The 22,500-nt window shown below is 38.4% G+C and overlaps 1 protein-coding gene across 9 annotated transcripts in view; it reads left to right on the forward strand.

Annotated features, from left to right (window-relative positions):
• LOC131954910 (dual specificity calcium/calmodulin-dependent 3',5'-cyclic nucleotide phosphodiesterase 1A) overlaps nt 1–22,500 on the forward strand; it is a 294,315-nt gene that overhangs the window by 259,002 nt on the left and 12,813 nt on the right. For all 9 annotated transcript variants that reach the window (XM_059318754.1, XM_059318747.1, XM_059318751.1 and 6 more), the window contains one exon: nt 11,324–11,437. In XM_059318754.1, coding sequence (XP_059174737.1) covers nt 11,324–11,437 — 114 coding nt within the window. The remainder of the gene's footprint in view (nt 1–11,323; nt 11,438–22,500) is intronic.

A 22,500-nucleotide genomic window follows, 5' to 3' on the forward strand; every position in this document is an offset into this window, starting at 1 on the left:
TCAGTCGCTCGCACAGTTTGTCTTACATACACGTCATCGGGCTTGATAGCTCAGTCGCACAGTTTGTCTTACATACACGTCATCAGGCTTGATAGCTCAGTCGCTCGCACAGTTTGTCTTACATACACGTCATCGGGCTTGATAGCTCATTCACACAGTTTGTCTTACATACACGTCATTCAAGTCGGCAGGAACTGAAAGATTTTGATTTAAAAAAATAATAACTGCTGCGTCAGCAATTTTTTTTTACGCGAAAAAGAAGTTCTTCGAGGAAAAATGTGTTTCCTTATTAAATGAGGCGATATTCCTAATTTCACGTGGATGGAATGGAATGGTGTAATTTTTTTTCTCCAATTGAGACTCATTTCAGTTTTGTCAAAGTGATAGTTAAATAAATTTAGAATAAGGTTAGATCATGTAAGTTGTTTGTTACTGCTTCAATTATGACCATTTTGTTCTGTGTATTTTAAACTTTCCGGTGTTCTTTACGCTTCTAAAAAAAAAAACTAGAAATTCTAAGCTGTGTTCGTCCATTGAGAAAAATTGCATCGTGCACTAGGCTGTTTATGTTTCGTATATTCCTTTCCGCCCTGCTAAGTGGATGGATAGATAGATCCATGGATTGGTTGTTTGGGGGGTTGGTGGATGGGTGGATGGTTAGATAGATCCATGGATTGGTTTTGTGGGTGGTTGGGTGGGTGGATGGATATATAGATTCATGGGTTGGTTGTGTGGGTGATTGGGTAGATGGATGGGTGGATGGACGGCTAAATGGATAGATGGACTAATAAACACATCACACCATAATCCTTAATCTATTAAGCACAAAACATAACCTAGATCTAGTCCCTACACGTGCATCAATCATTTGACTTATGTAGGCTATACCAACTTCAAAATTTGACATGTAGGCTATACCTACTTCAAAATTTGACATGTAGGCTATACCTACTTCAAAATTTGACATGTAGGCTATACCTACTTCAAAATTTGACTTGTATGCTATACTTAGGTCATACTTCAAAAATGACTTATGTGGATAATTTTTAAAAAGTGAATCTAACAACTAATTAAGTCACAAAATTATGTCCCAGATTATTGTCATTAAGACTTTACCTACATGAAACTTTGAAACAAAGTGGTCCAGTAGAAGTGATATTGTTTGAGAAATCTGAAAGACCGCTAAGTATAGCTTTAGGTCTCCGGAAATCACCCAAGATGTGACAGATTTAAGATTATAAGATTGTATAACTATGTATCAAATTTCGTTCACCCAAATGAATTTGATATAATTCTCACACACGAAACTTCGTCAATATAACTGAAGCGGTACTCGAATACTTGTGTTTACAGACATAAAAGACATACTGACAAAATTGCAACCAAATTTTTCAGCTCCGGAAGGAGGTAAAACGTCAAAGTTTTTCAAAATCTCTGTTTATATTTTTTGCACGATTACAATGCATCCTTTAGGTCCCGTATATGATAAAGTATGGAGGTGTAAAACGGCAAAAACTGTCAAAATATTTTATAACTATTGAGCACGATTATAATACTTCCTCTCTACTTTCTATACGAGAAAATAAAAAAACGATTAAATGTGTATTGTAAAAAACATTATGACGTCATTTTGTTACGAAAATAGATGTGATTTTAAAATTCCTATACTCAGTAGTTGGAGTGCCCTAATTGTAGATGTTTTAGAAATGTATGATATTCTTAAAATGGACGGTTAGCTAGTGTCTAGGGGCTTAAAAGCAAGATATACAATGTATGATATTCTTAAAATGGACAGCTAGCTAGTTTCTAGGTACTTAAAAGCAAGATATACAATGTATGGTATTCTTAAAATGGACAGCTAGATAGTTTCTAGGTACTTAAAAGCAAGATATACAATGTATGATATTCTTAAAATGGATAGCTAGCTAGTGCCTAGGTTCTTAAAAGCAAGATGTACAATGTATGATATTCTTAAAATGGACGGCTAGCTTGTGTCTAGGTACTTAAAAGCAAGATATACAATGTATGATATTCTTAAAATGGACGGCTAGCTTGTGTCTAGCAAGAAAGGCTAGTCAAGGGGTGAAATCATGCGGCTATCTTACGTCACAGTTCTGTGCCTCAGACCCCAATTTTGACAAGACCAAATGGGCTGTCCACGTAAATGGCGGGTTTGGTGCTAGACTAAGTCCGCCACACTTGTGTCATTATCTATGTTCTATTTGGGGTCTAGGTTACCCGTCAGCTCCCTCCTACAAGCGTCATTATACAGGGAGACAAGCCCATTTCTATCTCAGGCCTGCGAGCAGACAGTCCCAAGTTGTTCATTACGCTTGGCTCTCCACATTTGCACATTTGACTTGACTAGTCAGAAGACTCAGTAGAGAAACCAATGTTTGGCAAATAGTGGACAAATGCTGGCAAATGAGAATTTTTCTGGCCCACATCATACCATCTTAACCATTCCAGCCCTTGGAAGTACTTGGTTTAATTCTTTAAAAATAAATCCCTTCAAATACCATAAATAAACCATGGGACTCAAGAGGAAATTTACCCACGTCAAAGATAGGCTCTCGACAATACGCATCTGACGTCATTAGAGTTCACTGTTTGGCTCCTCCCCCCCCCCTCTCCACGTATGGTGATTAATATTTCAACTACAGAAATACAATATTTTTCTACGTAGATGTTCGGTGTCTACAATATTCTTCTACTTACTGACATGTTCGGTGTCTAAAATATTTTTCTATTTACGACATGTTCGGTGTCTACAATATTCTTCTATTTACGACATGTTCGGTGTCTAAAATATTTTTCTATTTACGACATGTTCGGTGTCTAAAATATTCTTCTATTTACGACATCTTCGGTGTCTACAATATTCTTCTATTTACGACATGTTCGGTGTCTAAAATATTTTTCTATTTACGACATGTTCGGTGTCTACAATATTTTTCTATTTACGACATCTTCGGTGTCTACAATATTCTTCTATTTACGACATGTTCGGTGTCTAAAATATTTTTCTATTTACGACATGTTCGGTGTCTACAATATTCTTCTATTTGCTGACATGTTCGGTGTCTAAAATATTTTTCTATTTACGGCATGTTCGGTGTCTACAATATTCTTCTATTTACGACATCTTCGGTGTCTACAATATTCTTCTATTTACGACATGTTCGGTGTCTACAATATTCTTCTATTTGCTGACATGTTCGGTGTCTAAAATATTTTTCTATTTACGGCATGTTCGGTGTCTACAATATTCTTCTATTTACATGTTCGGTGTCTACAATATTTTTCTATTTACTGACATGTTCGGTGTCTACAATATTCTTCTACTTACTGACATGTTCGGTGTCTACAATATTCTTCTATTTACGACATCTTCGGTGTCTACAATATTCTTCTATTTACGACATGTTCGGTGTCTACAATATTTTTCTATTTACTGACATGTTCGGTGTCTAAAATATTCTTCTATTTACGACATCTTCGGTGTTAACAATATTCTTCTATTTACGACATGTTCGGTGTCTACAATATTTTTCTATTTACTGACATGTTCGGTGTCTACAATATTCTTCTACTTACTGACATGTTCGGTGTCTAAAATATTCTTCTATTTACGACATCTTCGGTGTCTACAATATTCTTCTATTTACGACATGTTCGGTGTCTACAATATTTTTCTATTTACTGACATGTTCGGTGTCTAAAATATTCTTCTATTTACGACATCTTCGGTGTTAACAATATTCTTCTATTTACGACATGTTCGGTGTCTACAATATTTTTCTATTTACTGACATGTTCGGTGTCTACAATATTCTTCTACTTACTGACATGTTCGGTGTCTAAAATATTTTTCTATTTACGACATCTTCGGTGTCTACAATATTTTTCTACTTACTGACATGTTCGGTGTCTACAATATTCTTCTATTTACGACATCTTCGGTGTCTACAATATTCTTCTACTTACATGTTCGGTGTTAACAATATTCTTCTATTTACATGTTCGGTGTTAACAATATTCTTCTATTTGCTGACATGTTCGGTGTCTACAATATTCTTCTATTTACGACATCTTCGGTGTCTACAATATTCTTCTATTTACATGTTCGGTGTTAACAATATTCTTCTATTTACGACCAGTTGGATGTCTACAATATATTTTGCGGCAATATTTTTTTGCTTACGACATTTGCGGCAACTACAATAGCTGGAGGAATATTTAGATATAAATGGATAACATGGCATTTTATTTTGTATTATTTCTTTTCAGTTTTAATATCACAGATTGTTTCGTGAATAGGGGAGTAATGATTTTAGGTTATAGGGGTGGATACTAGGATAAGGATTGCTTCATGGGATGTGGGTGGTCAGTGTGGGCGGTTGACTACAGTGTAGGTGGTACTACAATGGGGGTGGTTTACTACAATGGGGGTGGTTTACTACAGTGTGGTGGTACTACAATAGGGGTGGTTTACTACAATAGGGGTGGTTTACTACAATAGGGGTGGTTTACTACAGTGTGGTGGTACTACAATGGGGGTGGTTTACTACAATGGGGGTGGTTTACTACAGTGTGGTGGTACTACAATAGGGGTGGTTTACTACAATAGGGGTGGTTTACTACAATAGGGGTGGTTTACTACAGTGTAGGTGGTACTACAATGGGGGTGGTTTACTACAATGGGGGTGGTTTACTACAGTGTGGTGGTACTACAATAGGGGTGGTTTACTACAATAGGGGTGGTTTACTACAATAGGGGTGGTTTACTACAGTGTGGTGGTACTACAATGGGGGTGGTTTACTACAATGGGGGTGGTTTACTACAGTGTAGGTGGTTTACTACAATGGGGGTGGTTTACTACACTGTAGGTGGTACTACAATGGGGGTGGTTTACTACACTGTAGGTGGTACTACAATGGGGGTGGTTTACTACAGTGTGGGTGGTACTACAATGGGGGTGGTTTACTACAATGGTGTGGTTTACTACAATGGTGTGGTTTACTACAGTGTGGTTTACTACAGTGGGGGTGGTTTACTACAATGGTGTGGTTTACTACAATGGGGGTGGTTTACTACAGTGTAGGTGGTTTACTACAGTGTGGTGGTACTACAATGGGGGTGGTTTACTACAGTGTAGGTGGTACTACGATGGGGGTGGTTTACTACAATGGGGGTGGTTTACTACAATGGTGTGGTTTACTACAATGGGGGTGGTTTACTACAGTGTAGGTGGTTTACTACAGTGTGGTGGTACTACAATGGGGGTGGTTTACTACAGTGTAGGTGGTACTACGATGGGGGTGGTTTACTACAGTGTGGGTGGTACTACAATGGGGGTGGTTTACTACAGTGTGGGTGGTACTACAATGGGGGTGGTCTACTACAATGGGGGTGGTTTACTACAATGGGGGTGGTACTACAATGGGGGTGGTTTACTACAATGTGGGTGGTACTACAATGGGGGTGGTTTACTACAGTGTGGGTGGTACTACAATAGGGGTGGTTTACTACAATAGGGGTGGTTTACTACAGTGTGGTGGTACTACAATGGGGGTGGTTTACTACAATGGGGGTGGTTTACTACAGTGTAGGTGGTTTACTACAATGGGGGTGGTTTACTACAGTGTGGGTGGTACTACAATGGGGGTGGTTTACTACAGTGTAGGTGGTACTACAATGGGGGTGGTTTACTACAGTGTGGGTGGTACTACAATGGGGGTGGTTTACTACAATGGGGGTGGTTTACTACAGTGTGGGTGGTACTACAATAGGGGTGGTTTACTACAATAGGGGTGGTTTACTACAGTGTGGTGGTACTACAATGGGGGTGGTTTACTACAATGGGGGTGGTTTACTACAGTGTAGGTGGTTTACTACAATGGGGGTGGTTTACTACAGTGTAGGTGGTACTACAATGGGGGTGGTTTACTACAGTGTGGGTGGTACTACAATGGGGGTGGTTTACTACAATGGGGGTGGTTTACTACAGTGTAGGTGGTACTACAATGGGGGTGGTTTACTACAATGGGGGTGGTTTACTACAATGGGGGTGGTTTACTACAATGGGGGTGGTTTACTACAGTGTGGGTGGTACTACAATCGGGGTGGTTTACTACAGTGTGGGTGGTACTACAATGGGGGTGGTTTACTACAATGGGGGTGGTTTACTACAGTGTGGGTGGTACTACAATGGGGGTGGTTTACTACAGTGTGGGTGGTACTACAATGGGGGTGGTTTACTACAATGGGGGTGGTTTACTACAGTGTAGGTGGTACTACAATGGGGGTGGTTTACTACAATGGGGGTGGTTTACTACAATGGGGGTGGTTTACTACAGTGTGGGTGGTACTACAATGGGGGTGGTTTACTACAATGGGGGTGGTTTACTACAGTGTGGGTGGTACTACAATGGGGGTGGTTTACTACAATGGGGGTGGTTTACTACAATGGTGTGGTTTACTACAATGGTGTGGTTTACTACAGTGTGGTGGTACTACAATGGGGGTGGTTTACTACAATGGTGTGGTTTACTACAGTGTGGTGGTACTACAATGGGGGTGGTTTACTACAGTGTAGGTGGTACTACAATGGGGGTTGTTTACTACAGTGTGGGTGGTACTACAATGAGGGTGGTTTACTACAATGGGGGTGGTTTACTGCAATGGGGGTGGTTTACTACAGTGTAGGTGGTACTACAATGGGGGTGGTTTACTACAATGGTGTGGTTTACTACAGTGTAGGTGGTACTACAATGGGGGTGGTTTACTACAATGGGGGTGGTTTACTACAGTGTGGGTGGTACTACAATGGGGGTGGTTTACTACAGTGTAGGTGGTTTACTACAGTGTAGGTGGTACTACAATGGGGGTGGTTTACTACAGTGTATGTGGTACTACAATGGGGGTGGTTTACTACAATGGGGGTGGTTTACTACAGTGTAGGTGGTACTACAGTGGTGGTGGTTTACTACAATGGTGTGGTTTACTACAGTGTAGGTGGTTTACTACAGTGTGGTGGTACTACAATGGGGGTGGTTTACTACAGTGTAGGTGGTACTACAATGGGGGTGGTTTACTACAGTGTAGGTGATACTACAATGGGGGTGGTTTACTACAGTGTGGGTGGTACTACAATGGTGGTGGTTTACTACAGTGTGGGTGGTACTACAATGGGGGTGGTTTACTACAGTGTAGGTGGTACTACAATGGTGGTGGTTTACTACAATGGTGTGGTTTACTACAGTGTAGGTGGTTTACTACAGTGTGGTGGTACTACAATGGGAGTGGTTTACTACAGTGTAGGTGGTACTACAATGGGGGTGGTTTACTACAGTGTAGGTGGTACTACAATGGGGGTGGTTTACTACAATGGGGGTGGTTTACTACAGTGTGGGTGGTACTACAATGGGGGTGGTTTACTACAGTGTGGGTGGTACTACAATGGGGGTGGTTTACTACAATGGTGTGGTTTACTACAGTGTAGGTGGTTTACTACAGTGTGGTGGTACTACAATGGGGGTGGTTTACTACAGTGTAGGTGGTACTACAATGGGGGTGGTTTACTACAGTGTAGGTGGTACTACGATGGGGGTGGTTTACTACAGTGTGGGTGGTACTACAATGGGGGTGGTTTACTACAGTGTAGGTGGTACTACAATGGGGGTGGTTTACTACAGTGTAGGTGGTACTACAATGGGGGTGGTTTACTACAGTGTGGGTGGTACTACAATAGGGGTGGTTTACTACAATAGGGGTGGTTTACTACAGTGTAGGTGGTACTACAATGGGGGTGGTTTACTACAGTGTGGGTGGTACTACAATGGGGGTGGTTTACTACAGTGTGGGTGGTACTACAATAGGGGTGGTTTACTACAATAGGGGTGGTTTACTACAGTGTAGGTGGTTTACTACAGTGTGGTGGTACTACAATGGGGGTGGTTTACTACAATGGTGTGGTTTACTACAGTGTGGGTGGTACTACGACGATGGTGATTTCCTGGGATGTGGGTGGTACAATCTGGGTGGTTTACTGCAGTGTGGGTGGTTTCCATGGATGTGGATGGTTTACTACATTGCGGGTGGTTCCCTAGAAATTTTATAATATCAGAGGTAGTGATCTTTAAAACGTTTTGTAGCATTATATGGATAAGTGTAGATAAAATTAAAATATCACCTTTTTTCTTAATATTTTGAATTATTGTTAATGAAAATAAAAGCTTTTTTTTAACGTCTATTTATCTAAATAAGATTATAAATAACCTGTCACTATGTACTAGGTACTAATCCCTCTATTTTCTAAAAGAATATTAATAACTCTGTCAATACGAATTGACCATTGACACGAAGGTCTAGAATTTCCACTAGCTAAAAATTAAGAGTTCATTATAACCCAGTGTCACAAACCTATTGGTTAGTTTGTTAAATATTCCATATATATATATATATATATATATATATATATATATATATATATATATATATACATGTGCGTGTGTGACTACGTGTGTGTACGTGTACACGTACACGTACACGTACACGTATACATATACATATACATACCCGTGCTCCGCTACGATAAATCTTTTTTTAATGTACCAACTTGGGAACAGAAAAAAACTAAACACAACACAAACGCAACACAAATGCAACACAAACACAACACAAACACAAAACAAACTCAAACACAACACAAACACAACACAAACTTAACACAAACACAACACAAACACAATCAAAACACAAACACACATAAAAACACAAACACTAAAGAAAACACAAACACAACACAAACACAAATGAAAACACAAACACAATGCAAACAAACACAATGCAAACACAAACGGAAAGTCGAAAGCAACACACAAACACAAAAGACAACACTCATAAATTTGCATTCACATTTTTTTATTAGCGTGAGTTGAATTTATTTTTAAATTACCTCCCTCTGCAAAATTACAAAACAGCTGAATTAATTAGTTTTTTCGACCCTATTATTAATAAAAATGTATCCAATTTTTCTTGGAATCTAAAAGAAAATTATATTTGACATTGATCCATTTAATATGTTTTAGCAATTTGCGTGTATTTAATATTTTCTTTACGTTATGCGAAAGAGTAAAAACGTTGGCAACTATAAAATAAATTTAAGTCGTTATATAAACAAACTTTACTTTGTTACTTATAATAAGACACGGCGATGCAAGTAATAAGCACGTCATGTGGAGTGTTTACTTTTATTGTTCCAAAATCTATAGCGATGGTGGAAGGAAGGACTGACACACTGCTTGGCTTATATATATATATATATATATATATATATAAACTTGTAGCACCAGATTCAGACTGTATTAGTGCTTAACAAATATGTGAGTTCCAATATTTTTTTCAACTGATGTAAAAAGTTAACATTTTTATTCTCTAATATCTCAAACAGTGCATTCCCCTTTCCCGTTGTCTCGCCCTTCTCTGTTGTCTCCCCCTACTTGGTTGTCTCCCCTTCTTGCTGTCCTTATTTCCCAGTAAGGGAGAGAGAACGAGTGCTGACTGTGAGAGCGACTGGCTACACAGCGCTGTATGGGGGTGGGGGTGAACTCGTGGTGGGGGGCTCAAGATGGTTGCTGTCCTTTGTGAATGGCGGCACCAGTGTGGTGTAGGGGAGACACGATAATTATTCTGGCATTCATTCCTTACTCTGTTCTCTTCGTTCATTCGCCATCTTGGCTCTGTGTTTCAATGGTGATTATGGCACCGTGGCACCGCTTGTTACCCTGCAACATCTCAGGGTTTCACTAGCTTTCGAAAACTCGTTAAAATACCGAACGATTTCCTTCAAACAAAATATAAATGCTCTCGTTTGATGTTTACACATCGTGTTTTATTCCGTGTTAGAATTTGTTCTGCCACGTGTTTTTGTACAATTGCAGCTAGTAGTTAGTCCAGCTTAAACACGTGAATCAGATGTAAACGGTTGGACACATTTTGTTATAGCCAAACACAACTGTAACACATATGTGCTCGTGCTTTTCTCATTGGATATTTTATTTCTCTGAGTGGTACAGTGAGCGATCAGTGAGGAATCAGAGGAATTCCTTATGTGTACTCTCTAATCTTATTACTGCTGTGGTGTTTGAAGTGATCCTAGCTTATCAATATGTCATAATAAATGAGAGTGATCAGGGAGAAAACGAGCTAGGCCGTACATAGTTACTTGACGACAAATTTATCTATAGCTCTGCTACAGCTTCACATATTTATCTATAGCTCTGCTACAACTTCACATATTTATCTAGAGCCCAGCTAAAACTTCACATATTTATCTATAGCCGAGCTAAAACTTCACATATTTATCTATAGCCGAGCTAAAACTTCACATATTTATCTAGAGCCCAGCTAAAACTTCACATATTTATCTAGAGCCCAGCTAAAACTTCACATATTTATCTATAGCCGAGCTAAAACTTCACATATTTATCTATAGCCGAGCTAAAACTTCACATATTTATCTAGAGCCCAGCTAAAACTTCACATATTTATCTAGAGCCCAGCTAAAACTTCACATATTTATCTATAAATAACCTTCAAAGTTAGCATAAAAAAAAACCTCATTGGCCAGGCTATACTTAGCCATCCTATTGATTTATATTTTGAAATGTGTCAAGCAATACTCGAATGTTTCATTACGATACATATGCCATGTCGTATCTTTTATCTCAACTGTTTAGTATTGGTGTCAGTTGATCAGATGAGAAACACACTTGGATAAACACACACGTTTTACAAAAGACGATAACTTACACAGAAGATCGATGTTTTCAGGCGTCATTGTTTATGTTGGTGTTGTAAACTGCTAGTCAGCAAAAGTCAGTTGTAAATTCCTAGTCAGCAAAGATGACAGCTGTTGAAGGTGTTGTAAAGGCTAGAGCTAGAGTCAGCTATTGTAGGTGTGCTAAGCTAGGCTCAGTTTGAGATTGCTTTCAAAGAGTATATTAAAGAAGTAAAAAATAAATTAGTTTGGATCCTTAATAGTATTATATGTGCTGCCCTTTGCCAATGACTAACAAAAGAATGGTGCCAATGACAGCAAGACGTCAATGTTTCTACATAAAAAACACGTAATGTTATTTTCTTGTGATGTTTTTATTATTTCTTATTCTATAAATATTCTTGTTACCCGTCAATTTCGGAAACCGTTAAAATTGGGTTAGAACATCAACAAATAAACTATGCACAAAATATTACCAAATGTTAATTTATATAAACAACAAAATGAAGTCTTAGACATTGCTTCCATTTCTTCCATAGACTGCGCAACCTGGTACGGCGGCTGGAGAAAGAAGATTTAAACAGAGATGACATGAGAAAGAATCTCGAATATGCAGCAAATGTCCTGGAGACAGTTTACATTGACGAAACCAGGTGAGTTGAGTGATGAAGTTGGGCTTTTCTTGCTTGATTAGATACGTGCTGGCTCCATGATTAGATACTTGTTGGCTCCATGACTAGATACTTGCTGGCTCCATAATAAGATACTTGCTGGCTCCATTATTAGATACTTACTTGCTCCATGATATGTACTGGATCCATGATTAGATATGTGCTGGCTCACTGATTGGATCTTTGCTGGCTCAATGATAAGATACGTGCTGGCTCCATGATAAGATACTTGCTGGCTCCATTATTAGATACTAACTTGCTCCATGATATGTACTGGTTCCATGTTTAGATACTTACTTACTCCATGATATGTACTGGTTTCATGATTAGATATGTGCTGGCTCACTGATTGGATCTTTGCTGGCTCAATGATAAGATACTTGCTGGCTCCATGATAAGATACTTGCTGGCTCCATGATAAGATACTTGCTGGATCCATGATTAGATACTGCTGGCTCCATGATCAGATATGTGCTGGCTCCATGATAAGATACTTGCTGGATCCATGATTGGATACTTGCTGGCTCCATTATTAGAAACTTACTTGCTCCATGATATGTACTGGCTCCATGATTAGATATGTACTGGCTCCATGATTAGATATGTGCTGACTCCATGATTAGATGCTATCTTCATGACTGGATATATGCTGACCCCAGCTCATGGTTAGAGACGGTATCCAAGACACAAGTAGATCTAAATATCCCTAGATAGTTCAAGCTTTCACTGGATAGTTCAGCATATCTTTAGATATCCCTAGGTTGTTTAAGATATCCCTAGATTGTTTAAGATATCCCTAGATTGTTTAAGATATCCCTAGATTGTTATGGGCTTTATAGTCTCGTTAGCAAGCACAAACCTTTACTATCTCTGAGCAAACATTTTTAAACTAGCTTATGTTCATTATCATGCATAACGCTGATTATTATAAAAAAATCTGAGAAGGAGCATGAAATATAGAACTATAGAAATTCCATTTGGGCGACATGTCGATCTAACATTGGGGTAATAACAACTTTGGACAAATAGTCTATTAAACATTGAGGAAATAACAACTTTGGACAAATAGTCTATTAAACATTGAGGAAATAACAACTTTGGACAAATTGTCTATTAAACATTGAGGAAATAACAACTTTGGACAAATAGTCTATTAAACATTGAGGAAATAACAACTTTGGACAAATTGTCTATTAAACATTGAGGAAATAACAACTTTGGACAAATTGTCTATTAAACATTGAGGAAATAACGACTTTGGACAAATTGTCTATTAAACATTGAGGAAATAACGACTTTGGACAAATTTTCTATTAAACATTGAGGAAATAACAACTTTGGACAAATTGTCTATTAAACATTGAGGAAATAACAACTTTGGACAAATTGTCTATTAAACATTGAGGAAATAACGACTTTGGACAAATTGTCTATTAAACATTGAGGAAATAACAACTTTGGACAAATTGTCTATTAAACATTGAGGAAATAACGACTTTGGACAAATTGTCTATTAAACATTGAGGAAATAACAACTTTGGACAAATTGTCTATTAAACATTGAGAAAATAACGACTTTGATATCTCAGATAGAGCACGGGCAATAGCAAACAGGCAAATAGACATTGGAAAAGACTTGCGATAACTTCCATCCAACATACGATTAGGCAATAACTCGCGGCAAGGTGATCCAAGCCACGACTCCCCATCTGTCTGACACTCTTATGATTTGCTTGCGTGTTTGCTGCGAGTTCAACCAACAGACGAGACCGGCTTATATCGCCTGGACGATTTCATGTGTGTGCTCTAGTTCCCCCATAAAAAGCTGGTCGGTTTTTTTCTAGTAAAGATCATTTCGGTTTTCATTTCTATTCAAGATCATTTTCGCTCACGAAATAATTCTATTGGAATTTAGGCAATGTGATTTTGGTAATTGAAGCTGGACACTTATAACCTAGTCAACAAGATTTTAAGTTAAATAAATTGGTCAGTTAGAAGCGGATTCAAAAACATCCTAAAGGAAATATAACACATCCTTTAAAATATGAAGTTATTTATTAGTTGTTTTGTCTAATAAAATCTGAATTTTAGCATATGTGTGTGTGTTTAAGTTTTTTTTTTTACCAAATATCTTGTTTCGATTATTGTTTATTTTCATTTTTTTTTGTTAGTTATTCGTACACATTCCTAAACAACTCAACTGCATGAGATTATTTCTGCCAGATATCATTTAACATGAGAATATGATTTTCATCGAATCCTACACAGATAGAATTGGCGGATGAGAATCTGAATGTTTTATACTGTATAAAAAAAGTAACGTCTATATCTGAATGTGTGGGCTCCGTTTAAGAGTATCCGAAAATGTTAGCCTATTAACATTGTATATTCCTGTAAGAAATAGGGTAGGGTAGTTACCCTTTCAATCGGCCGTATTGTCAAACCACAGGCTAATACCATTCAAATTTTAGCATTACTTTTGTGGGATGATAGATTGTCAAATTTGTAATTTGAAAAGAAGTGACAAAATATTCGACGGTTTTATTGTTTGAGAAAAGATGTTTGACAATAATTAGAGTGGAAAGATAAGCGGCTTGACGAGTGACATGTCATAACTACCCAGAGTTTCTTCCAGGCATCTCTTCGGGAAGAGAAATTTTTTTACCGCCCCCCCCCCCCCCGAATGAAATGAAATTTATATAATTTATATAAAAAATATATACTTTTAACAGTGTCCGCCCCCCCGAAGAAAGTTTACCCCCCCCCCCCGAAAATTTCAAGTGCCCCTCCGGAGTAAAACGTCTGGAAGAAACACTGTAACTACCTAACTAGCACGACCAGCTTCCGGTACGATTGCTTATTTAGAAGTCCTAATCCTTACCCTCCCCAAGTTTCCTGCCCTAATCCTTACCCTCCCCAAGTTTCCTGCCCTAATCCTTCCCCCCCCCCCCCTTCTCCCCCCCCCCCCCCCCCCCCCCCCCCACATCTACCATCTTTTATGACGCAGTAATGTAAACAGTGTTTCTTCCAGTCTTCTAGACTTTTTTCTCCGGAGGGGGGGGGGGGGCACTTGAAATTTTCGGGGGGGGGGGGCGGTAGACTTTCTTCGGGGGGGGGGGGGGCGGACACTGTTAAAAGTATATATTTTCTATATAAATTATATAAATTTCATTTCGTTCGGGGCGGGGGGGGCGGTAGAATTTATTCGGGGGGGACCCGAAGAGATGCCTGGAAGAAACTCTGAATGTAAACCTCTTTCAAAACTCGTTTAATTTTTCTTTTCTCTTAAAAAAAGTACATTCTAGTTTGAATGGAGAAATACTTTGTGTTAGAATAAGTCCAGCTGTTATTCTGAGGAAATAAAGCGGGAGTGACCTCCCCTAAACTCTTAACTTTCTCCAATTGTTATTTAACACTACGGGGGATGGCAAATCTGGATCTAGACATGATTTTTAATCCATTTTTAGTTACGCAACAAACGTTTAAAATAGGATAGAACCTCGTAGAAAAAAGAACTGCGCACCGAGTGTATGGCAAACAATGTGTGTGTAATAGTGCGGAACATAAGTACTTAATAAATTCATATGCGTTTTTGAGTAATCGGAAATAGCTTAACTAATACTTCAAGTCACTGGAAATTACTCAAAATTTGAACAAAAACAGATAATTAGATCTCTTACTTACTTGTGAAATTTATCAGAAACATTACATTCAGTTACCGTAAATCGCTGAAATGTTGATACATAACTACACATTTGATGTAATACTTAAATGTAAAAATTTCATCAACTCAATTTATCGTATTCACACACACACACTTACTCGATCACACACACGCACACCAAACACACAGAGAGCTATACAGACAGGAGTGTAAAATTAAGTTTTCCGACTCAGGGAGGTCTAAAACGTCGAGATTTGTGCAACTTTGCAATTTTCGATTTTTTACACGATCACAAAAACTCCTCTATACTCCACATACGAGAAAGTAAAGAGTAACCAAAATGTTATTTATTTGTTTAGGCTGAAAATATCTTCTCCATATATATATATATATATATATATATATATATATATATATATATATATATATATATAGGCCTATATATATATATATATATATATATATATATATATATATATATATATATGTGTGTGTGTGTGTGAGATCAGTATTATTTTGACTAGAGGATGCTATATTAAAGAACCTAAAGATTTTTACAATATCAAGAGAAAATTATTCAAAGTTCAGCTTTTTTCTGTCAACAGTATGACGTCCTATATAGACAATAAATCGTATCCCAAAGCATGTCCTTCCTAAACTGAGACACGGATCGTGGCCGTAGAGCTGAGGCTAGTGTTTAGATCTGTAATGAACAAACAACTACACACACAATTCTGTACTGACTTAATTAACGAAATAGCTTTCTGAAATTGGGGCCCATGGTCACGTGATCCTTGCTGGTGACATTAAATAGCAAAGACCTAACAATGACCTCAAGCTCTGAACGTGCCCAGGGCGGCTAGTGGGAGAGCGAATCAATGTGGAGAGACTTTTATTAGAGCTCATATCTGGCCCGACTGCTTGAGTTGTGTACTAGCTTGTACTCTTGTAGACCCATGTCTTAGTGATTTAGTTGTGTACTAGCTTGTACTCTTGTAGACCCATGTCCCAGTGATTTAGTTGTGTACTAGCTTGTACTCTTGTAGACCCATGTCCCAGTGATTTAGTTGTGTACTAGCTTGTACTCTTGTAGACCCATGTCCCAGTGATTTAGTTGTGTACTAGCTTGTACTCTTGTAGACCCATGTCCCAGTGATTTAGTTGTGTACTAGCTTGTACTCTTGTAGACCCATGTCTTAGTGATTTAGTTGTGTACTAGCTTGTACTCTTGTAGACCCATGTCTTAGTGATTTAGTTGTGTACTAGCTTGTACTCTTGTAGACCCATGTCTTAGTGATTTAGTTGTGTACTAGCTTGTACTCTTGTAGACCCATGTCTTAGTGATTTAGTTGTGTACTAGCTTGTACTCTTGTAGACCCATGTCCCAGTGATTTAGTTGTGTACTAGCTTGTACTCTTGTAGACCCATGTCTTAGTGATTTAGTTGTGTACTAGCTTGTACTCTTGTAGACCCATGTCTTAGTGATTTAGTTGTGTACTAGCTTGTACTCTTGTAGACCCATGTCCCAGTGATTTAGTTGTGTACTAGCTTGTACTCTTGTAGACCCATGTCCCAGTGATTTAGTTGTGTACTAGCTTGTACTCTTGTAGACCCATGTCTTAGTGATTTAGTTGTGTACTAGCTTGTACTCTTGTAGACCCATGTCCCAGTGATTTAGTTGTGTACTAGCTTGTACTCTTGTAGACCCATGTCCCAGTGATTTAGTTGTGTACTAGCTTGTACTCTTGTAGACCCATGTCTTAGTGATTTAGTTGTGTACTAGCTTGTACTCTTGTAGACCCATGTCTTAGTGATTTAGTTGTGTACTAGCTTGTACTCTTGTAGACCCATGTCTTAGTGATTTAGTTGTGTACTAGCTTGTACTCTTGTAGACCCATGTCCCAGTGATTTAGTTGTGTACTAGCTTGTACTCTTGTAGACCCATGTCCCAGTGATTTAGTTGTGTACTAGCTTGTACTCTTGTAGACCCATGTCCCAGTGATTTAGTTGTGTACTAGCTTGTACTCTTGTAGACCCATGTCTTAGTGATTTAGTTGTGTACTAGCTTGTACTCTTGTAGACCCATGTCCCAGTGATTTAGTTGTGTACTAGCTTGTACTCTTGTAGACCCATGTCCCAGTGATTTAGTTGTGTACTAGCTTGTACTCTTGTAGACCCATGTCTTAGTGATTTAGTTGTGTACTAGCTTGTACTCTTGTAGACCCATGTCTTAGTGATTTAGTTGTGTACTAGCTTGTACTCTTGTAGACCCATGTCCAGTGATTTAGTTGTGTACTAGCTTGTACTCTTGTAGACCCATGTCCCAGTGATTTAGTTGTGTACTAGCTTGTACTCTTGTAGACCCATGTCTTAGTAATTTAGTTGTGTACTAGCTTGTACTCTTGTAGACCCATGTCTTAGTGATTTAGTTGTGTACTAGCTTGTACTCTTGTAGACCCATGTCCAGTGATTTAGTTGTGTACTAGCTTGTACTCTTGTAGACCCATGTCCCAGTGATTTAGTTGTGTACTAGCTTGTACTCTTGTAGACCCATGTCCCAGTGATTTAGTTGTGTACTAGCTTGTACTCTTGTAGACCCATGTCTTAGTGATTTAGTTGTGTACTAGCTTGTACTCTTGTAGACCCATGTCCCAGTGATTTAGTTGTGTACTAGCTTGTACTCTTGTAGACCCATGTCCCAGTGATTTGTTTTCTTTCTGTAGCTGGCTTGGCGAGTATCCATAGACGTGTGTGCCAGTCTATAAACATTGTATCTCAGCGTTCAGTACTACGTGTTTCAGTGATTGGTAAACTATTACTACTTATTGATTCCAGATGGCTAATTTTACTCAAGTATTTTAGTTTAGTTATCAAAGATGCTAGGTTTTTATACATAGTGCACATACTCCAAATTTTTTGCTAAATCTCGCAATTGACTCGGAAAACGTTAGTTTCTCCACCTTGACCGTGTGTTTAAGTAAGTCAGTCCAGAAGATACGTGAGTACCTTTTCAGTTAGATTAACGGAATTACATATTTAAGTGCATATATATATATATATATATATATATATATATATATATATATATATATATATATATATATATATATATATATATATATATATATATATATATATAGTAATCATGTAAGGGACATTGTGATTTGTTTAGATGCTGGTTTCATTGTTAAAGCTGTTACTTTATTTTGTCAACTAGTTCGTTTCATGGTTACAGCTGTTGCAAATTGCCCCCCCCCCCCCAATATCCTGACCAGGCTTTACGAGGCACCGTGTGAGGAAGGAGAAATCTGGCGGAAAACTATGGGTCTTGTTGAGATTGTTTTTACTCTGCTCACTTCAGCCTAGCTAATGGCCAAATTCTAGAAACAATGCAGACGAATAGATGAGGCAGGTCTCTTTCTAGGAGACGCGCTTTTAAAAAAAACGGCGATTCTACCATTTAAAGGATAAAAGCTAAAGAAGAATCGCATAATCTCGACAGTAAAAAAAAATGTACTTAAGTTATATCAACCATCCTTGATGTTATGCACAAGTCAAGCAATCAGACCGATCCATAAAAAACAAAAGACCAAATCACAATCATTGTCGAAGGCAAAAAGATGCAATCATACCCGTCCAATTAAAAAGAAGAGAAGCAATCCCCGCCATCTGTAAAGCCACCAGAAACCCAATTATAACCGTCATCCCATGGACAAAAGGCGCCGTCATACACGGGCACACAGACACACACCGACACACACAGACACACACACAGACGCATCTAGACGCTATTAACATATATGTATACACCAGACAAGCTTCAGATTGAATCGCTACATTTTAAATGGAACATTCCAGCAACTGGTCATCGCTTGGCTTTAATTCCTCAATTATTGCTGCGGACAAGAGAAAAATCGACTCGCCATTATTTGAGGGATATCGCGTGACAATGTTTAATAGCAAGCTAAACATTGACCGAACGGACATCAATCTGAGCGGGTCATTCCCCAGCGGGAAGATGAGCTGATAACAGATGTATCTCTTTTCTCATTTCAAATGTTGGAGGGAAGGGAAGTTTGCTAGCCACAAGATGAGCTGATAACAGATGTATTTCTTTTCTCATTTCAAATGTTGGAGGAAAGGGAAGTTTGCTAGCCACAAGATGAGCTTATAACACGATGCATTTCTTTTCTCATTTCAAATGTTGGAGGAAAGGGAAGTTTGCTAGCCACAAGATGAGCTGATAACAGATGTATTTCTTTTCTCATTTCAAATGTTGGAGGGAATGTAAGTAACGCGAGGCAGACTTGCTAGCCACAAGAAGAAAGCAACCTTTACCAGCCAAAGGCACATTCTGAGCAACAAGCATCTTCAAGCAAAAATAGACATGTTATAGGCTGAAGCGTAGTAGAGGGAAATTCGTGCGTACGTAGATTTCATTTAGAAATATGTCTTCATTGTTTGCTACTTAGTCTGTGTCTATTGTCCACGTTATCGTACTTTAACAGACGTCAAATATATCCCCCAAAAAAATTACAACGTAGTGACTCGGTGAAATGGCACTTTAGCCTTTTTACTTTTTAAAACATAATCAAAACCTTGGTTCTTTCAATTGAAAAATCGAATGTTTATTCTTTCCTTGTATGAATAGTTCATGTTGTCCAGCATAAAGGCTTCACGTGCCCAGTATGCAGGGTTAACTTCAATGTATACTTTCAATGTATATTAGTCAGGGTTGTATTGTCATACTCCCAACGTCCAGTTAGTGAGGTTAGTGTACAGTTTGATTTGAACGTAAACAGATTGAAGTCCTGACGTTAAGCATAATGCTTTTGGTAACTATACCTTAGCATTCCACCCCCACCCCCTCCCTCACCCAGCGACTAGACGAATGGTTCCTTAAGTGGGCTATGTCACCCTCAGTGGGGTGGTGGAAAAGTCTTGGGGGAATAAAAACTTCGGCTGCACTTGATTGGGGGGGGGGGGGGGTCACGTCATGAAGGAACCGCATATACCACCAAGACACAAAAAATAAAGGTCACAAAAGTTTATGTTTAAATTAGATTTCTATTAAATATTTAAGAATCTTGTGTGTGTATCTAATTGAGGACACAGATGGATGCTTGTATCCACATACACATTGTATCTAATTGAGGACACAGGTGGATGCTTGTATCCACATTCACATTGTATCTAGTTGAGGACACAGATGGATGCTTGTATCCACATACACATTGTATCTAATTGAGGACACAGATGGATGCTGGTATCCACATTCACATTGTATCTAATTGAGGACACAGATGGATGCTTGTATCCACATTCACATTGTATCTAATTGAGGACACAGATGGATACTTGTATCCACATACACATTGTATCTAATTGAGGGCACAGATGGATGCTGGTATCCACATTCACATTGTATCTAATTGAGGACACAGATGGATGCTTGTATCCACATTCACATTGTATCAAATTGAGGACACAGATGGATGCTTGTATTCACTATATCTTGTGTGTGAAAACTACAGTCTAGAAGCTCAATACATTTCTCGTCAAAAGCTTTTTCGCTAGAAAAGAAGATTCTCGATAGAATTATGTGAATATAAAATGCCAATAAGTTGAATATATTAGCATGATTAGCAAGCTGAGTATCTTCCATGTGACCGACCGGAGAAAGACCTATATTTGTGTTTAGAATTGCGTTGAATCGTTTCATAAAAAGAATGCAATAAATGTTTGAATGCTTGAATGATGTCATTGTTGTAAACAGTTACTGCAATGTTGAGATCATAAAATCAGAATGTAATAATATAATGATCACCCAAATCTGGAGAAATCTGCTTAGTTTAGATATTACTTAGAAATCTGCTAGGTATTTATTGTAAGCTCTTACTTTTAACTCATACGTTTATGCTCCTATATTTAAGCTCCTACTTTTAGGCTCCTGTTGTTAAGCTCCTAATAGTAAGCTCCTATTTTAAATTAATATTACACAGAATATGGCCCCGTGAGCTAAAATTACCAAATAACTGACAAATGAACTAAGCTCGTTTTACTGATATTGCGGTGATGATCATGAGATGTTACCATGGCGACCTTTCTATGGGTCAGTAAGTATTTCATTGAGACCTGTTCTTGATTGAACCAGCAACCATAGCTTGTGGCTAGACACGGTCCACACACTCACTGGACGATCTTTAATAAGGGCCTCATCAAACAACTTCCAGCTATAGTCTATGCCATTCATTTCAGTAAGGTCCAACCATTCTGAACTTCATTGTCTGTCTCTCTCAACCGTTATAGCTAAGATTCTGGAAAACTGGGGGTCAAACAGTAAGGGAAAAATTTCATTAGAATAGGTTGAGCTGTTTTAGTGGGGCAACTTGTTAATTGAGCATTTGATTCGGATTTCCTTCAACACAACTAAGTATTATGAGTCAACGTGGTACACGGCATGTATCCTGTTGACTCCGATTTCAGACGGTTTTTCTTTCGGGATTTGCTTTACTAAGCTTTGTTAATCCAAAAACCAATAACACGGCAGCAGTTGTTTCCTCTCCTAGATGGGTTACTGTCTTCAGCTATCGAACCCCATCCGCCCTGACTTACGGTTTCAAAACCGTGGTTCTAATTCCCTACCCACACAAGCCACGCCGATGTTTAATGTGTGGTTCTATATTCCCTACCCACACAAGCCATGCTGATGTTTAATGTGTGGTTCTATATTCCCTACCCACACAAGCCACGCTGATGTTTAATGTGTGGTTCTATATTCCCTACCCACACAAGCCACGCTGATGTTTAATGTGTGGTTCTATATTCCCTACCCACACAAGCCATGCTGATGTTTAATGTGTGGTTCTATATTCCCTGCCCACACAAGCCATGTTGATGTTTAATGTGTGGTTCTATATTCCCTACCCACACAAGCCATGCTGATGTTTAATGTGTGGTTCTATATTCCCTACCCACACAAGCCATGCTGATGTTTAATGTGTGGTTCTATATTCCCTACCCACACAAGCCATGTTGATGTTTAACGTCAAGTGTGGTTCTAGTAATTTCAAGTTCCAATTACGTCGACATTTAAATAAATTAAAGTCTAAATTAAAAACAAAAATAATCAATGCTGCGATTTTAAGTGAAAAAATCACTCCGCTGTATAAATTCAGTATTTAAAAAAAAAACTTATTGCTCTTGAAATTTTAATGCGAGAAAATGTGTCTGCGTATAGGAGCCAAATTTTTATCCATCAGAGCGCAAAGTTGAGTAGGTTCTTTTAGCAGAGAACCCAAGAACTCATTTCGCTGTGAGATCACACCTACTAGAACACGAGAACTCAGTTCCCTGTGACATCCCACATTCGAGAACTCAG

This window comes from Physella acuta, unplaced genomic scaffold (genome assembly GCF_028476545.2).
Source record: "Physella acuta isolate Inbredline_101_S28 unplaced genomic scaffold, ASM2847654v3 ptg001039l, whole genome shotgun sequence".
NCBI classification, from domain to species: domain Eukaryota; kingdom Metazoa; phylum Mollusca; class Gastropoda; family Physidae; genus Physella; species Physella acuta.